This window comes from Callithrix jacchus, chromosome 2 (genome assembly GCF_049354715.1).
Source record: "Callithrix jacchus isolate 240 chromosome 2, calJac240_pri, whole genome shotgun sequence".
In the NCBI taxonomy this organism is placed as follows: Eukaryota; Metazoa; Chordata; class Mammalia; order Primates; family Cebidae; genus Callithrix; species Callithrix jacchus.
This window is the reverse complement of record NC_133503.1, coordinates 63,426,358-63,445,107: the sequence shown is the minus strand read 5'-3', so window position 1 is coordinate 63,445,107 and position 18,750 is coordinate 63,426,358. Positions and strand designations below refer to the sequence as shown.

Here is an 18,750-nt window from a genome sequence, read left to right as displayed (position 1 = left end):
TCAAATTAATAGAAGTGGTCTATAGAACTCAAATCTATGGTTTTTTTTTTTTAAGTGGCAAAATGTGGCTATGAAATTATATCAATGTTTCATTCTAGAAAATGTTACTACAGGGGAAGCATATAATAACCAAATGTATGTTTTAAATGAGTTCAACTGAACAGAAAAATGCAGTGTTAGTAAGAAATAGATTTCTTATGCTCAAATAATATCTTTTATCTCAAAGCAGCAGAGAATACTGTAATAATCTACATGGATACAAAAACAACACTAAAGAGAGTGTTTTCTCAATAGCCAAAACATATGCAGCCCGGATGCGAAAAAGAAAAAGCTGCTAACTAGGAGCTCAACCACCCACTAAGGAATTTGAGAGTGAGAGGCGATCTCATTGAATTTGAAGAAAGGAGGGGCTACCGTTTACTATCTCATTTAAAATAGTGCAAACAGTTTTATTTTAAAAGTTGCCTTTCTCCTACAGTTGGTCAACACAAGATTGATCTGAAGAGTGAGAGGCTCTTGTATTTTTAGTGAGGCTGTTTTGGGGAGTGGGATAGGTCTAGGGATCTAAACCTATGGATTCCTTTCTGGAGAGTTAGGGAGAAACTGCTGAGTTCTTCAGTCTGCTGCATGGTGAACAGTTGTCTGTGTGCCAAGCGTGAGACGAATGGGCTGGGAAACAGCTGAAACGAGGCTCCTTCCACCCTGACCCCCAAAACAGGGTTTCTAATGGAAAGTCTGACAGACCCTTTACTGTAGTGGCACTACTGGGGGCAGCTATAATATTATCCTCATAATTCTACTATATAATAACAACAAAGACAAAGAAGGTGAAGGGTCATTGTGCTTTGTCTTTAGAATTAAGATGGCTGTCTTCATCCTTACAGCATACTCTTAATTCTGAAGACACATCTTAATAACCTCTAAATAGTTCCAACAAAAGAGCCGTGTCAGAGGAATGAGCAGGCCCCAAGGTGTTTCAACTGGAGTGTTTTCATCTGCCTTTATTGCTCTATCCCTCTCCAGAATTAAGGCAATAACCTGTGATAAATTATTCAGGAACTGCTACAGGGATCAAAGCAAAATCATTCTGTTAAAGTGCTGTTTGCAACATTTGGCACTTAGTGCGAAAACTTTTAATGTGCGCATGCTGAAAATCAAGGATTTTAAATAATTTAACATTGTGGAGTTTTTACGAAAGGACTAAAGATAGTAGGTTCCTATTTAACTGTTCTTCTTTCTCTGGGAAGTTTTCATTCATTTTCCTTGAAACTGATGATGTCATGACCAAATCAAAAATGATGCATGAGTCAGGGGAGTACTGGACTATATTTTACCATGGATACAATTATAGGGGGAAAACATATATTCTGTAAGAATACTCTAAAGCCAAGATTTGTCAGAGTATTCTTTCCTTTGCCCCTTTACTTGGAAGAGAAAAACCCAAGACAAAATTTCAATGTTTTCTTCAATTTTATTAAGAATAAGTAAGAAAACAAAGCTATAAATTTAGGACTTTTGCTGCATTTCCTCCCCTCACAACTCTATTTCAATTTGGCAACATAGGTCCTTAACATTTAAGTTTATCCTGAAATCTGCATTTGAAAATATCTATAAATAGGGAGTTAGAAAATCCTGGTAAGAGTTGCAAATTAAATGACTTTGGCAGTCCTGCGGCATTTTCATGGAGATATTTTAACAGCATCATCTCCTGTGGATTGGAATACTAAATACTTTATTGAAGAACAAAACAGAAATGTTTTTATCTCTAGTACTTGCAAAATGAAGTACCTGAAAGCACTTTTGCACGTATTATTTATTCATCATGATAGAAAAATAGCCTTAACCTAATAAATTACATTTAAAAGCATTTAGTGCAAAAGTTTTGGTTATGATAAAGCAACAGATTTAGTTTTTTATCGGTAGCTTACAGCACCAAGTTTTCTTTATACAAATTAGACAGATGGTGCTTACAGTAGAATTTACTAAAGGTCTGTCACAACAAATGCAGCCAAGCTGCATATTTAATCACTGCAGAATCTTGTCTACCTGCAGCTGCCAACTGCTAATCCAATTTCCCTGATAAATGTGGCAAGAGACACGATCAGCAATAAAGAGCATCTAACTCCATTTTCCTGCAGGGCGTCTTTTGATGAACATTTAGGACGGAAGCACGGAGTGCACTGTGTGGCCTTGGTTCGTGGCAGCTGCATGCATTCTGAGGCACAGTTCTCAGGTTACTCACTTAATTCTGCCACTATCATTACGTTGCTATTGATCTCAGTAGCTGTTGCCTACACAGCATTACTCTAGATGAAGCTGAATCAGGCAGTTATCATGCATCAAACTTGCTCAAAAGCCTGGAGATTTCCCCTTAATTACTTGTGATTTTATTTGCAAATACCGTTAAAGTGTAATCAAGCAGTCACTTTCCAGGGTCGTTAAGAACTTGCTGGTTTAGGGATATATCACTGGAGCGCCATTAAAAATGACTCTAGGAAGATGGTTTCTATCAGACTAGATGGGATTACGACAAAAATGGTCTTGGAATATAATGAAATCTTCAGATGAGAGAGACGTAATTTTTATAAAGATGATGCTTTTCAACTTCACTGCTTCTTTTTTGATAAAGGGCAGCAACAGCAACCTAAAAACAGCAAAGATTTTGTTGGGCTCTGAAAATATTTGGAAGACATCTGTAAGATACAGCTAATCTGAGTGGAAACTCTGGTGAAGAATTTCAGGAAGACTATAAACACAAAGAAAATCTGTAAGATCCTTTTTTGGTTTTAAAATTCTGTAACTATAGCATGCTGATAAACATTAATTTCAAAAATTCTTTCAAGTTAAGAGGTATAGCATTTGGCTAATTATTTTTTGATAGAAGAATAACCTAAAGATAATTATCAAAGGCCATATCATTTTTCTATTTGGCTTTTTACTGCTAGTTTTTTTTTTTTTGGTGAATAGACGCTATGCAAAAGATGGTTAATATTTCCAACGTATTTCAAATAACTATGAAATATATGACTCAATTGCCACCAACAAAGGTGTCTACATTCTCTGGAGTGCATTTGTTAGTATGTTAAAAAGAATAATCAGTGTCAATTTATTTAATATTGCCCTAATACATTATAATTTCAGAAGATACTATTTCTATTTAGCAGAGCTTGTGCTTTCCATCCCCCACCTTAAAATATGGGGCTGTTTTGTCACAGACAGCTTGCTACACTTAAGGATTTTACTAATAAAACATAATGTTGTCTTAGATATTATGACTGTTGCCACAGCTGAACTGACTTGTCAAATCAATCCTAATATGGCTCCCACAGGCACATAAAAACCTTATTTAGCTATCAGTTATCCTAATCACTTTGTTCCGTTTAAGAATGCAATACTTCAGGACCAGTTCCTATTTATACATATATGCCTAGCCATTTAATAAAGTCTTGATTTATATAAATTCTTGTTTAAAAAAATATTTAGAGATGTAGTGTTTTAGTATGTGTATGTTTGTGCATTTCCTCCATACAGATATGTTGAAACATACAGTGCAGGGCAGATGAGGGAACCGGGGTGTTTAAAGTGGTGTACCCACAAGAAGTGTTCTATTAAAGACAGTAACTGCCACAGGAGACAAATCTATGTCATCTAATCATGAACTGACTGTCCAAAACTATTTGCTGACCTCAAAGTCCATTTGTATAAGAAACCAGAAAAGTGCTTAAATAAAAGTACAACTTAAAGACATGCAATTGGGAAAGGAGGTCTGAAGAGGCAAACAGCACACACAGATATGCAAAACCCTTTTTTGATCTAGATATCCTAGAAAAAACAAAATTGTCATTCCTCATATTTAGAAACAAACCCACCTTTACGTCTTCTTGTTTAAAGTTGTTGTTGAATATCTGTAATACTGTTTCAAAAGCAACTGTAAGAGGCAGCATAAAATTCTCAAATTCATCCTCATCTTCGCCTATCAGAGAAACAAAAGGGTCACTATGGTTTAAAATGCATGGAATTGTACATTATCGTCAGCACTGAGTGCTTCATTTAGGCTTAGAAATATTCCCAAGAAGGGGTCAGCCTGCATTCACATCCATGCTACATTTTCTACTTTTGCTCATTGAATATTCTGGTGTTTTGCCTTCTCTTTTGCACCAAATGAAATAGCAAAATTACTTACCAGCCATTTTTTTTTCCTGGTTCTTTATTGGATCTAACAGACTCATGCCCCAGGCATCTCAGTCCTTTAGCTCCTAGGGCCCCTAGAGCTTCTCTAATGCCTCAAGGAAGGCCACTTTCAAAGCCTCAGAGATGCAGTGTTTTTTTCCCCTTTTCTTTGGGTGCCAAGGCCCTAAAGGGCTCATAGACTCAGGTGCCCAGATAGGTCTAAGTTATTATTCTCTTTTATTTATGTTCTTTTTAATTAATTTATTAAATAAATGGCAGGGTAACTTTTATCTGCCAATAAGGATGGGGTCCCTTATGGGTCATTTGGATTTTAAATACATTCTCCATGGGTACACGTCTTACACTAAGCTTCCTTCCTTTTATTTTTAAACAGAGAGGAAAGAGGCATTTCCTATTAATTTTTTTACTTTAAAGGTAGACCGTAGTTTCCTCAAGGATTCACTTAAAGCAGAATCTTCACTTCACACATGGATATGCACAACTGATTACATAGAATTCTTTTCAAAAGGGTTTTTTTTAAATGAGAGATTGAACTCACTCAGTCATCCTAAGTCACAAGGAGCTATGAGGTGCACTTCACTGAAGAAACAGGCAGAGAAAGGTTAAGTGTTTTGCTTAAGGTGGAATGCTTAGTTGGAGACAGAACTACAAGGTTCAGACCTCCTAATTTCTATGCTATTAGTAGAGTTTTAAAATAGAGTATTAGAGAGGAAATGAGCTCTCAGAGAAGGGACTCGTGGTCCTCAAAGTTTGGTCCTTGACCACCAGCATCAACATCACCTGTGAACTTGTTAGCTATAAATGCCCAGGTTCCATCCCAGATCTGTTGAATCAGAAACTCTGGGGGTGGGTCCCAGCAATTTTGTTTTAATAGGCCCTCCAGATGACTGAGAATGTTTGAGAAGCACTGGCCTATAGTCATTTTTCAGACAAAGAAACGGAGATCCTGTCAGGATCAAGAGCCTGTGACTCTTCAGGAGTAGCTCATCTGACTGACTCTGATTTTCTGTGATTTATCTCTTTCCTTCAATTTCACATTGTTTCAGGAATGCAACAGAATCAGGGACTTAGCTTTGTTACAAGAAGATACCAGAAGGCCAATGAAGCTTTACTGGTGTGCTGTTCTAAACGAAGGTCAGTGTCCTGGGTGAAGAGTAAGGCAGACCAAATTATAACCTCTTCTCTGTCAACTGACACCCTTCTCTGTTAACTGGTGATAACATAGACCTATACAGGTGTTATTTTTCAAAGCCCAGGTGAAATGATACCTTTCACAATGTCTAAGCTAAGCTTTCCAAACTCCCAATCAAGTTATCTCCCTTCTCCCTTTGGATTCCCATAGCCAGTCTGCCTTGATTGCAGATATTCAAGCATAGACTTAAGAATAGCAAGAACAATACCACCTACATTATACCATAACTACCATTTGATCCGGGTTACAGTGGGGATTAAAAGAGATAAAATTTATAAAGTGTACATGTAAATTATTAGCTCTACTAGCCTAAACTGACAGTATCTGCAGATTAGCTTCTACAGAGTGAAGACTATATCTTTGTGTTTCTCAGTGAAGGAGAATGATGTGGGGCTCTGTAATAAATAGGCCCAGGTGTCTGACTCCATGGTGTATTATTTAACTTTGGATATTTTACTCATCACTCTGAGTCTCAGTTTCCTCCTCTATAAAATAAACATAAAAATACTTATCTTTGAGGGTTTCTGTGAAGATTAAATATTGCAAGGCATGGAAAATGGAAGCTGCTCAATAAATAGTAGTGGTGGCACTAGTAATATAGTATTAACACAGAACTGAGCCCGGCATTATTTGGGAAATACTGTGTTTAGATAAAAAGTAATTTCTCAATAAAGGTGAAATTTTAGAACGTCTTTATTTTCTTAACACCTGACATAGAATAATATAATAAATAACTGAAATATACATCGTCAAATTTTAAATACATAAAGCATATGTACATTATATTTAAGGCATGTAAAGTATTTTCTAAATGTGGAATTATTAATGAGAACAGTGGTAATTATCACTGCAGGCAGATAATGGTGCCAGAAAGAATGGATGCTTTGAAATCAGAAAGTTTATCTAAGTTTAGCTGAGAGCAGTGGTGAACGCCTATAATTCCAGCTACTTGGGAGCTGGGGTAGGAGGATCCCTTGGGTCCAGGAGTTTGAGACCAACCTGGGCAACACAGTAAGATCTCATCTCTTAAAAAAAAAAAAAAAAGAGAGAGAGAAAGAAAAAAGGTTTATCTCAGCTTGTATCCTGGCTCTGCTCCTGTTAGCTGTCTGGTTTTGGGTAAAGTCACTTTAGTCATCAAAGCCTTAGTGTGCTCACCTGTAATTAAGAGACATAATATTTACTTCATAAAGTTAGCTGTGAGAATTAAGTAAATGACAAAACATCTATAACCCCCCTTGCTCAGTGTCTGGTACTTAATAAATGACAGCCATTAGCACTATTGTTGTCTTGAGTCTAACATGGGCTTAGAGAGGTGATTATGGTAATCAAAAAGAGTGTAACTGCAAGATTGCCAGCCCAGTGCCCTTCCTTTGGGAACAAAGTTTTCCAAGGTAAGGACGTTTATTCAGAACAAAGACAAATTCCAACTTTTAATATTTCAACTCCTAACTTAATATTCTGAGCTACAGATCAAAAAACTTCCTGATTCCACCTTTTTCTCCATTCAGATTTCAAGGCAAACAGGGATACCGGGAGCACATGAGACAACCAAAATGTTCAGGGAGAGGTCAAGCAGCAGATACTATAAACACAGTAATGTGAGCAGGAATTCTACTTAAACGTCACTTCCTCAGAGAGGTCTTCCCTGACCACTCTATTGAAAATGGTCTTCATAATTTCCCCTCTCCCCATATCACTTTCCAACCCCATAACCTGCTTTACTTTTCTTACTGGACTGACTATCCTGGCTATTCACTGACATATTTATTCATTTGTTGTTCATCCTCTCTATTAGGATGTAAGTTCCTGGGGAAGGAACTTGGTCCATTTCCATCATAGAGTATCCCCAGTGCCTTGAATGGGGTCTGGCACTCAAGAAATATTTGTGGGATGACTGAATAACAGCTGTTATTCCTTGAGTGGTTATGCAGGCAATGGATTTGGTACTTTACTTGCTTAAAAAAACACTTATGTGGCTCTTACTATTTTCAAAGTACTGTTGCAAGTCATTAATGGTCAGAATAATCTCATGATTTTCTTCATTTTACATGTGAGCAGAGAGACTCAAAGGAATTAGGTAGCTTGCCCAACATCCTCCAGCTGGTAAATGTCAGTGAGCCCGGATTCTCAATCAGGTCTGCTTTCCTCCCAGGCTCATTCATGCTTTTCCATGTCTCCGATAAGATGGAAGGCATCAGAGATGGGGACTAATGTTAGTGTTGCTGAATCCTGAATACGGAGCTGCATGAAGTCGGAAGAGAGTGAAGATCAGCAAGCTTGGTTCTGGTGAGGAAAATGGAATTCCTAGACAATCGGTTGGTTTTAAAGTAGGCAAATATAAGACACTGGTGCATTATACTATAGAAATGTTTATGTTTTAGTTAGCACTGTTCTTGTTATTGCAGTGTGGTATGTTGTACCACCTAAGCTGGAGAACTGAACATTTTTGTTTATATCATGCAAACAACTTTATACAACATTACTATTAAAGATTTTTCCTAATCGGTATTACTTATATCTACGTAAATGATACCCATAGAGGTATCATTTACTATTTCTGATGCAAAAGGAGAAAACATGAGCTCACTCTCTTACAACTTCATGTTCAAATATAGTCATATATTTAGTTTTCCAAATGTAAATGTGGTTATTTTATGAATAATAGTTGAAGCTGTTAGTTTTTTTCTTAATAAGACGAAGGTCCAGAAACCAGTATGATTTGAAGGTAAAGTGCCAATTCATAGACTAGTATTTTCAATGCCATCAGGAAAAGTAAATGTCAATATGACATTGTACGTTCTCAGTCATGCATAGATAAAAATAATAAGTTCCTCAGTTTGTAGGTAAAATCCAAAGCAAATCACTCCCAATGGTCTCTGAGAATATGTTTAAGCAGAAAGTCATTCATTTTGTAAGTTCTAAACTTTTTCCTTCAGAGACATCACATGAAAATATAATAGTAACTGTTTGAGTACGTTGGCTGGAAGACATTTTAGTTGCAGGACATTTCATTTATTATTTTGTACAATCTAAAACTGCCAGTGGTGGAAATGTAAAATGGTATAACTCATGTAAAATGGTGTAGTCATTGTGGAAAACAGTTTGGTAGTTACTCAGAAAATTAGAGTTGCCAGTTGTCCTATCAATTTCACTCCTAGGTGTTTACCCAAGAAAACTGAAAATACATGTCCACACAAAAAGTTGTATGCAAATACAGCTGTATTATTTTATAATAACCAAAGGTAGAAAAAACTCAAATATTTATCATCTGATGAATGGCTAAACAAAATGTGGCACATCCAAACTACGGAATATTATTCAGCCACAAAAAGGAACAAAGTATTAATATAAACCTAAACAGGAATGTGCCTTAAAAACTAAGTGAAAGAGGCCAGATACAGAGGCCACAAATTGTATGATTCTATTTATATTAATGCCCAGAATAGGCAAATCCATAGAGACAAAAAACATATTACTGGTCTCCAGGGTTTAGGGGAAGGGAGAAGAGGAGTGATTATTTAATGGTACAGGGTTTTTTGAGGGGTGATGAAAATGTAGAATTAGATAATGGTGATGGCTGCACAACTTTATGAATATTCTGAACATACTAAATACCAATGAATTATATACTTCACAAAAGTGAATTTTATGGCATGTGAATCTAAAAGAATAACAACAACAAAATTCTGGGTTTGCTCCCCCTCTGAAATGTATACAAAACAGTGAAACTTCTCCTTTCCTTTTTTCCCCCATTTCCTTAAATTTGAATGCAAACAGCAGCTAGATTACTGGGGAGGTGGGGAAAATGGGCAAGGAGAAGCAAGTGATAGAAATGCTATGGTAACTGTTAATGATGGTAGCCAACAGTTACTGTATGATAAGTATTGTATAAAACACTTTGGCAATTGTGATAAATCAATATGGCAGGCAGAATACAGAATAATTACCCTCTCAAAGATAACCTGTCTAATTCTTAGAACCTGTGAACATATTAGGTTATGTGATTAAGGGAAATTAAGGTTGCCAACCAACTGACTTTAAAACAGAAAAGTATTCTGAATTATCCAGGTAGGTCCAATGTAATCCCAAGGGTCCTTAAAAGTGGAAGAGAGAAGCAGAAGTCAGAGAACCACAAAGATGGCAGCATGAAAAAAATTCAGCCTGATGCTACTGGAGAAAGGGAGGCCATGAGCCAAGGAAAGCAGGTGGTCTCCAGAAGCTGCAAAAGGCAAGGGAATAGATTCTTCCTTAGAGCCCTGCTGACATCTTGATTTTAGCTCACCAAGACCTGTTTTGGTCATTCGACCTCCAGAATTATAAAATAATACATTAGTATTGTTTAAGCTACTACCTAATGGTAATTTGTTATAGCAATAATAACGTAAAACCAATATAGTCAGTAAAGGTCAGGTCTCCTGTAATGAAGCTCTGGTCCAAACTAAGTCTCCTGAGAGGAGAAACAAGCAAGGAGACACAGGTACTGGGTGAAGAAAATAATCCATTCAAAACCAAGTAACAATGGGCGATCTCAGAAGAGCTGGTGACTTTTGCAGGTGTAGGCCCATATCATCTGCTGTTTCCCAAGGCTTCATTAAGATACCACTTCTAAGTTGTATTACAGTAAAACTTTGAGAAATGTGCTTAACTGGTCCTTCAAACTTGGGCCACAATTGGTTTTCATTTCAGCTTCCCTCTAGATTGCCTAGGAGTTCTAGCTAGTTTTAAAATGACCTGTGGCTTCAGGCAGGGCAGGATATTTTAGTATGTACCGGGAAGTGTCATCACATTGTGCTTCTATAGGAAAATAATAGCCCCAGATATTGAGGGCAGAGTAGATGGCATTAAGAGCACCAAGCTTGCCTCATTTTAAGGTCCCAGCAGCAGTCAATGCTTCTTCTAATAGTGCATTCAATAAACGTTTCTTAATATTTTCTAAGGACTTGTTTTGTGATAGCAATGGCTCTAGGCCCCTTTACATATGTTTATCTTATTTAAACCACATGACAACTCTTTTACATAGTTTTCTCCATTTAATAGATGAGAAAACTGAGGCTCCCTGTAATTCCTCTCCCTAGGGAACCAGAGTGTTTATTTTAGTTCCCAGAAAAAAAAACACACTGCCCACTGCAGACTATAGCTACCCATTTTCAAAGAATCCCACCCTAAAAGTCTCATGAAACATCTCACTCCCTGGGGTGCTCTGAACTGTCTAACTTCAAAACCAGGTAAGTTATTAAAACTGGATCTGGACTTAATGGGCTGCTTTCTGCCTACAGGGCCAGCTAATTAGTCTTAATTATCTCATTATAGATTTTAAGTATTTCCAGCTGCTTCTTTACCCCTTACTGCCCACTTCCCCATCCCCCCATGTCTATTTTTCAGATAATCTCTGCCAAGTCATAGACACAATTAATATATTGATGTATTCTTCCTATCTATAAACTATTTTTGATAAAGCCTTTCATTTGCTAAGTCTTCCTGGGATATCAACCTCTGCGTTCCTTTATCCACAAGAAGAAATAGCTTTGGCCAATCATTAGACATAAAAACAAATTTTAAAAACTGCACTTGACTTTCACTGACCATCAAACTCTTATATACCTATCTAGCACAAACAATAAACATACATCTGTCTATTTCATAGGAGCTTAGAGAAAAATCCTTTCTCCTTTTCTTTCACTGCCCCAAGCCCCAAATCAATCATTCGTATCAAATAGTTCATATAAAAACGAAGGAAAAAAGTTATGTTTCTTAATTGGTTGATAAGGTGAAAGACGAATAGTTTACTAAAAGTGGATGAAAATATGTGGTCAGAGGCTACCTATTATATGAATGACCTTGGGCAAGTCATTCAATTTCCCTGAACCTCAGTTTTCTTTCTTTTTTTTTTTTGTGAGATGGAGTTTCACTCTTGTTGCCCAGGCTGGAGTGCAATGACGTGATCTCAGCTCACTGCAACCTCCACCTTCTGGGTTCAAGTGATTCTCCTGCCTCAGCTTCCTGAGTAGCTGGGATTATGGACAGGTGCCACCATGGCCAGTTAATTTTGTATTTTTAGTAGAGACAGGGTTTCTCCATGTTGGTCAGGCTAGTCTCGAACTCCTGTTTTCATGTGATCTGCCTGCCTCGGCCTTCCAAAGTGCTGGGATTACAGGCATGAGCCACCATGCCTGGCCTGAACCTCAGTTTTCTAACAGATAAACAATGGAATATCAAAAAGGATAATGCCTGTGAAAGTGGTTTATAAACTATATATTCTTAAACAGATGTTAACTGTTATTACTGAAGAAAAAATTTCCTTCCTCTGTATTTTTACTTCTATCTTTAGTAGCTAATTCTAGAATACTCTTCTCTTGTTATTCAAGTCATTTGTTATTTAGAATTTCTTAAAGTTAAGGTAGTGATAGCTTCAGATGCCAATTACCTCTTAAAAGTCAAAGTATATGGATACTATGCTACCTTCACCCCTAAAGATAGAACTCTCTCTTAACATCCATAAATATCATTTTAATATTAGTATCCCCCTAGTAATTAAAAATATGACAGCTTCTCAGAGTTTAAATACCTGAGGAATGCACTGCTCTCTCAAATCCTATCCATGAGCTTCTGATCTAAAGACTACAGTAGAATATGCAATCATGAAATGTCCAAGGAAAATCAACCATTGGTGACACTGAGCACTTCCAAATTTATGGCTGGTAAAAAAATGCAAGTAGTAATTTTGATCCTTCACAAAATGAAAAGTGTTGTTACAGCGCCTTGCCACACTTCCCCTCTTTAGTATTTGTCAACTAAATTCACCTGCATTCAAATTAAACAAAATAAAAGGTTTTTATTTATTCAAGTATCTTATATTGAACAGCTCCCTGGAGGTTCTCCATTTACTGGCTCGGGTAATACTATCTTTCCTTTGGTTTATTAGATCGACCAAGTTAATTTTAAATAACCTAGGGAACTTTAAGTGATTCTTGGAAGAGCTAGCATACACGTACATCTGGTTGGTCACTCATTTTTTTCTGCATGTGAAGGGATTTTCCACATTCATTTTGATAATTTCCTGGAACACCAAAAGAATTTGCCAACCACTCTCACATGTTTTGAAACACCATTATTCTAATGATGAAATGCTTTCAATTCTGTTCTTTATGCAAGTGAACATTTTGTCTAGTTTAGCTAAAGCAATCTGATAAAATGGTACAACTGTTTATTGCCAACTAACCCCCCCCACCATTATCATCTGAAATACAACCTGGGGCACATGGCATCTAATTAAATTCATACGAAGTGCAAATCATTGAGTATAAACCAAAATGCATTTCAAAGTAAATACCAATTAATGTGACACCCAATTTCTTTCTTCCTTTCTAATCACTCCAATGTGCATGGCTTATACACAAGACATACTCAATTTATTTCTGTACGATTCAATTAGAATGTTTTGTATTTTCATCCAAGATTCATATCCAATACTTTTGCAAGAAAGTAGGTGGGTTTTTTTTTCTATGTGATTCTTATCCCCACTCCCCGTCTCCAAAATCAGTGATATAAAAACTTTGTCTTCATTCTTTTCTGGGGACGATTCTCATTATCTAATGTTTTTATTTTTTTCATTTAATATATGAATCTGTGCTGCTCTTGACAATGGCACTATCTTTTTCTTTCTTGTTTCCATGACAATGAACACACAATAGAAAACTATCAAGCTATATATACAGAAATTCTGACAGCCACGTTCCAGTCAACCTAGTTTGTGAGACAAGGCTTCAAATAATAAAAACTGTGTTCAACAATACTCAACAAATCATCGTCTATAAAGTAATAACACTTTGAACAGAGAGCAACAAGAGACTAATCGGGCACAAGGGTGGTCAAGTGTAGCTAATCACTTGTGAAAGTAATCAGCCACTGATTTGTTTTGTCGTGGAGAGGCCAATGATCAGAGCTACTTCCAGAAAGAACCTGGCAGTCAGAGCTGATTCCAGGAGCCACAATGATGGCATCTTGGTTATTGCATACTTGTTTGTTACTCATTCAACAAGTATTTACTGAGCATCTGCAATGTAAAGACTGACTGGCTGGTGCTCGAAAAATATAGAATAGATAGTCCATACCCTGAGGGTGTTCAACATATTTTGGGAAGAATAACTCTGGTTTTTAACAAGAGAGAGAAGCTCTGGTAATTATACAACAAATCATACTTGATGCTTTCAACCATAACTTGATGCTTAGCATATACATTTCATTATTTTAAAAAGTAAAAGTCACTGATAAATAAGGAAGGAGTTTCTTTTCAAACATGTAGAAGTTCTATGAGGGTAGCTACTATGATTTAAAATTTTATTTATATCCAGATTCAACTGACTTACATTGTGCACTACCATGCACCAAGCATTTCCACCATAGCCGGTCTCTTTCTGTTTGTCTCAAGGTGTCTAAAAAGTGCTTGTAATGCAACAGATACTTACATTAAGAAAAAAACCTTTGAACTAAAAACATGAATTTATCCTTTATATTGTTATGGGTTAAATATTTCAAAGGAATAGAATCTTGGGAAAACTAATAAAATCCAATTATTCAAATTATATGTGTTTATTTCAGTTTCCCATACCTCATAGTTTTCATTAAGCAATACTCAATAAGAGCAAATTTGCTTTCCAAAAAGTGTGCAATGTCTTTCTGGGCATCATGATGAATATCAATTATCAATGCAGTAATAAGCACAGTAGTACTGTGAATACCGAGTTGGGGCTGTGCGCAGGCTCTGATAGTGCTATCCTGTTGTTTAACCTACCACAGATACATAGTGGGTTCCGTATCTGTGATGACCATATCAAAAAGGAAATGTTAACTCATTCCATTTCCAGGCTCTGAAAATGCAAGTAACATGGACCTAGTTTTAAAAACTCTCCTCCAGATACGTCTCTTTAACTTCGGTCTCCCCACTTCTTTCACTCTGTGTGACAGGGTTATTAAAAGAGCATTTTTAAGGCCTGGGAAATTAATTAAGTCCAGACAAGCGTTTCAAGGTCTCTTTAATGCTTGCACAACTGGAAAAGCAAGACGACAAGCCCTTTGAGGCCAGGACCCAGTATGCCTGATTATCTTTGTCTTGCCCTCAGAGTTTACCACATCGTGCTTTCTAAACGATTGTCAAGGACAATGACAGAGTCTGACGCTGCTCTTCTTCTCGCCAATACAGCAGCCAAGAGGTGACACAGGCCAGCGTGCAGTACGAAAAGCCGTCACTCAGTTGCATCTCCCACTTGCCTAAGGTAGCAGATGATTGGGTTTTGCATGCCTGGTTTACACTCTTCAAATATTTATAGACAGTTCTCTTTGCCTCCAGCCCTAGTTGTCACTTAGCCAAGTTATACATACATGGTTCTTTTAATCTTTCCTTAGAAATCAATCCCACTAAGCTCTTTAATCATTCTACTTGCATTTCTCTCAACTTTTGGCAGTTCGTCTTTTTGATGATTTATTCTGTGGAAAAGCATGAAAACAATACCGGTGTGAAACATAGGGGTTAGCCCCCTTTACATTTCAAAATTCAATGCCTTTTATGTGCAATTAAAATTGTGTTTCTTTTTTCTGTTTGTATGAATGTTTAAAAAAATTCATATTTAGGTTGATGTATTAATCTATTGATTGCGAGAGAAGAAGAAAAAAGTATTATTGGTATTATATTGTCTAAGGATGATATTGTGACTGAACCCTCTCATATATAACTGGTCTAACCTGCAGTATTCAAATATGAGAAATGGGAATCTAGAGTAAATTGGTCATTACAGAGAAGCTTAAGTGCCCATCCTAAGGTACTGACTATCTGTGAATACTTCTCACTAACTTTAGCTTTTTAGCAATAAATTTTAAAAATAAGTTAATATTTACCATGATAAAATACATTAAAAATTCAGATCATCAGAAATAGAAAAAAATTACCTACATGCTACAACCCAATGTCAACATTTACCATTTTAAATTATTTTTTAAATTTACAGATAAATTTTATGTTATTTATTATGTATAACACGATTTTTTTTTTTTTTTGAGACAAAGTTTCGCTCTTGTTACCCAGGCTGGAGTGCAATGGCGCGATCTCGGCTCACTGCAACCTCCGCCTCCTGGGTTCAGGCAATTCTCCTGCCTCAGCCTCCTGAGTAGCTGGGATTACAGGCACGCGCCACCATGCCCAGCTAATTTTTTGTATCTTTAGTAGAGACGGGGTTTCACCATGTTGACCAGGATGGTCTTGATCTCTTGACCTCGTGATCCACCCGCCTTGGCCTCCCAAAGTGCTGGGATTATAGGTGTGAGCCACCGCGCCTGGCCACGATGTTTTGAAGTATATAGATGGGCCTACCTTGTTTGATTGTGCTTCACAGATACTGACCTTTTTTTAAAAACAAATTAAAGATTCGTGGCAAATCTGAGTCGAGCAAGGTTCTACTGGCGTCGTTCTGCCAACATCATGAACCTACTTTGTGTTTCTGGGTCATATTTTGATAATTTTCCTAATATTTCAAACTTTTTTCATTATTATTATACCTATTATGTTAATCTGTGGCTTTGATGTTACTAAGGTAACTGCGTGGGGCATGACAAATTGTGCCCTTATAGGATAGTCAACTTAATTGCTAAATATTGTGTATGCTGCTCCATAAACCAGCCATTCCTTTGTATCTCTCCATCTTCTCAGGCCTCTCTATTCTCTGAAACACAACAATATTGATATTGACCCATATAATTACCCTGTAATGGCCTCCAAGTATTCATGTGAAATGGAGAAGAGTTGCACATTTCTCACTTTAAATCAAAAGCTAGAAATGATTAAACTTAGTGAGACAGGCATGTCAAAAGCTGAGATAGGTTAAACGCTGGGTCTCTTGCATCAGTTAGCCAGGTGAACAATGTAAAGGAAAAGTTATTGAAGGAAATTGAAGTGATTAAATTAAAATGCCAGTGAACACACATTAAGAAAGTGAAACAACCTTATTGCTGATATGAAGAAAGTTTTAGCTGTCTGTATAGAAAATCATACCAGCCATAACATTTCCTAAGCCTAATCCTAATGCAAAGCAAGTCCCTAACTCTATTGTATGAAAGCTGAGAGGTGAGGAAGTTGCAGAAGAAAAGTTGGAAGCTAGCAGAGGTTGGTTCATGAGGTTTAAGGAAAGATGATGCCTCCATAAGAGTGCAAGGTGAAGCAGCCAAGTGCTGATGGAGAAGCTGCAGTGCATTATACTAAAAATCTTGCTAAGACCACTAATCAAAGTGACTGCACTAAACAACAGATTTTCAATGTAGATGAAACAGCCTTTCACTGGAAGAAGATGCCATCTAGGACTTTCATAGCTAGAGAGGAGAAGTCAATGCCTGGCTTCAAAGCTTCTAAGACCAGGCTGACTCTCATTAGAGGCTAATGCTGACTTGAAGTTGATGCCAGTGCTCATTTGCCATTTTGAAAATCCTAAGGCCCACAAGAATGATGCTAAATCTACTCTGCCTGTGCTCTAGAAATAGAGCAACAAAGCCTGGATGACGGCACATCTGTTTACAGCATGGTTTACTGAATATTTTAAGCCCACTGTTAAAGCCTACTGCTCAAAAAAAAAAAAAAAAAAAAAAAAAGGTTTTGTAAGGCTATAGATGCCACAGATAGTGATTCCTCTGATGGATCTGGGCAAAGTAAATTGAAAACCTTCTGGAAAGGACTCACCGTTCTGGATACCACTAAGAACATTTGTGATTCAGTCGGGAGGTCATTCTATCAACATTAACAGGAATTTGGAAGAAGTTGATTTCAACCCTCACGATGACTCTGAGGGGTTCAAGACATCAGAGGAGAAATTAACTGCAGATGTGGTTGAAATAGCAAGGGACCTATAATTAGAAATGGAGCCTGAAGATGTGACTGAACTGCTGCAGTCTCATGATAAAACTTGAATGGATGAGGATTTGCTTCTTCTGGATGACCAAAGAAAGTGGTGTCTTGAGATGGAATCTACTTGTGGTAAAGATGCCGTGAACATTGTCGAAATGACAAAAGCTTTAGAATATTACATAATCTTAGTTGATAAAGTGGCGGCAGCGTTTGAGAGGATTGACTTCAGTCTTTAAAGATGTTCTCCTGTGGGTCAAATGCTATCAAACAGCATTGTATGCTACAGAGAAATCTTTTATGAAAGGAAGTCAATCGATGCAGCAGATTTTTTTTTTTTGAGGTGGAGTTTCGCTCTTGTTACCCAGGCTGGAGTGCAATGGCACAACCTCTCAGCTCACCGCAACCTCCACCTCCTGGGTTCAGGCAATTCTCCTGTCTCAGCCTCCTGAGTAGCTGGGATTACAGACATGCGCCACCACGCCCAGCTAATTTTTTTGTATTTTTTTAGTAGAGACCATGTTTGTATTACAGGGTTTCACCATGTTGACCAGGATGGTCTCGATCTCTGGACCTTGTGATCCACCCACCTCGGCCTCCCAAAGTGCACAGCAGATTTTTTTGTTGTCTTCTTTTAAGAAATTGCCACAGCCACCTCAACCTTTGGCAACTACCCTGATCAGTCAGCAACCATCAATATCAAGGCCAGACCTTCCACCAGGAAAAAGATTACAACTCACTGAAGACTCAGATGATTGCTAGAATTTTTTAGCAATAAAGTATTTTATTTTTATTTTTTGAAACAGAGTTCTGCTCTTGTTGCCCAGGCTGGAGTGCAGTGGTGTGATCTCAGCTCACTGAAACCTCTGCCTCTGGGGTTCAAGTGATTCTCCTGCCTTAGACTCCCAAGAAGCTGGGATTGCAAGGCATTCGCCACTACGCCTGGCTAATTTTGTATTTCTAGTAGAGACAGGGTTTCACCCTGTCAGTCAGACTTGTCTTGAACTCCTGACCTCAGGTGATCCACCTGCCTTGGTCTCCCAAAGTGCTGGGATTACAGATGTGAGCCACTGCACCTGGCCGCAATAAAATACTTTAAGATATGTACATTTTATCTACATCATGATATTATTACACACTTAATAGACTACAGCACAGTAAGTTTAACTTTTATACGCACTGGAAAACAAAAACTGTGTGACTTTCTTTATTGAGGTATCACTTTATCATGATGGTCTGGAACTAACCTGCAATATATTTGAGGTATATATTAGCATATTGTAACTAATTGACAAATGTATTACCTCTATGGTTATCATTTTTGTGGTGAGAACACTTAACATTCACTCTCTTGGTATTTTTCAAGAATACAATATATTGTTATTAACTATAGTCACCACTTATGTACAAGAGATCTCTTGAATTTATTCCTTCTATCTACCTGAAACTTTGTATCTTTTGACCAGTATTACCCCAAAGTCCCCAG

At 37.3% G+C, this 18,750-nt stretch overlaps 1 protein-coding gene across 4 annotated transcripts in view; it reads right to left on the bottom strand.

Annotated features, from left to right (window-relative positions):
* RANBP17 (RAN binding protein 17) overlaps positions 1–18,750 on the bottom strand; it is a 438,613-nt gene that overhangs the window by 107,705 nt on the left and 312,158 nt on the right. For all 4 annotated transcript variants that reach the window (XM_002744545.7, XM_008990995.5, XM_078365784.1 and 1 more), the window contains one exon: positions 3,870–3,973. In XM_002744545.7, coding sequence (XP_002744591.2) covers positions 3,870–3,973 — 104 coding nt within the window. The remainder of the gene's footprint in view (positions 1–3,869; positions 3,974–18,750) is intronic.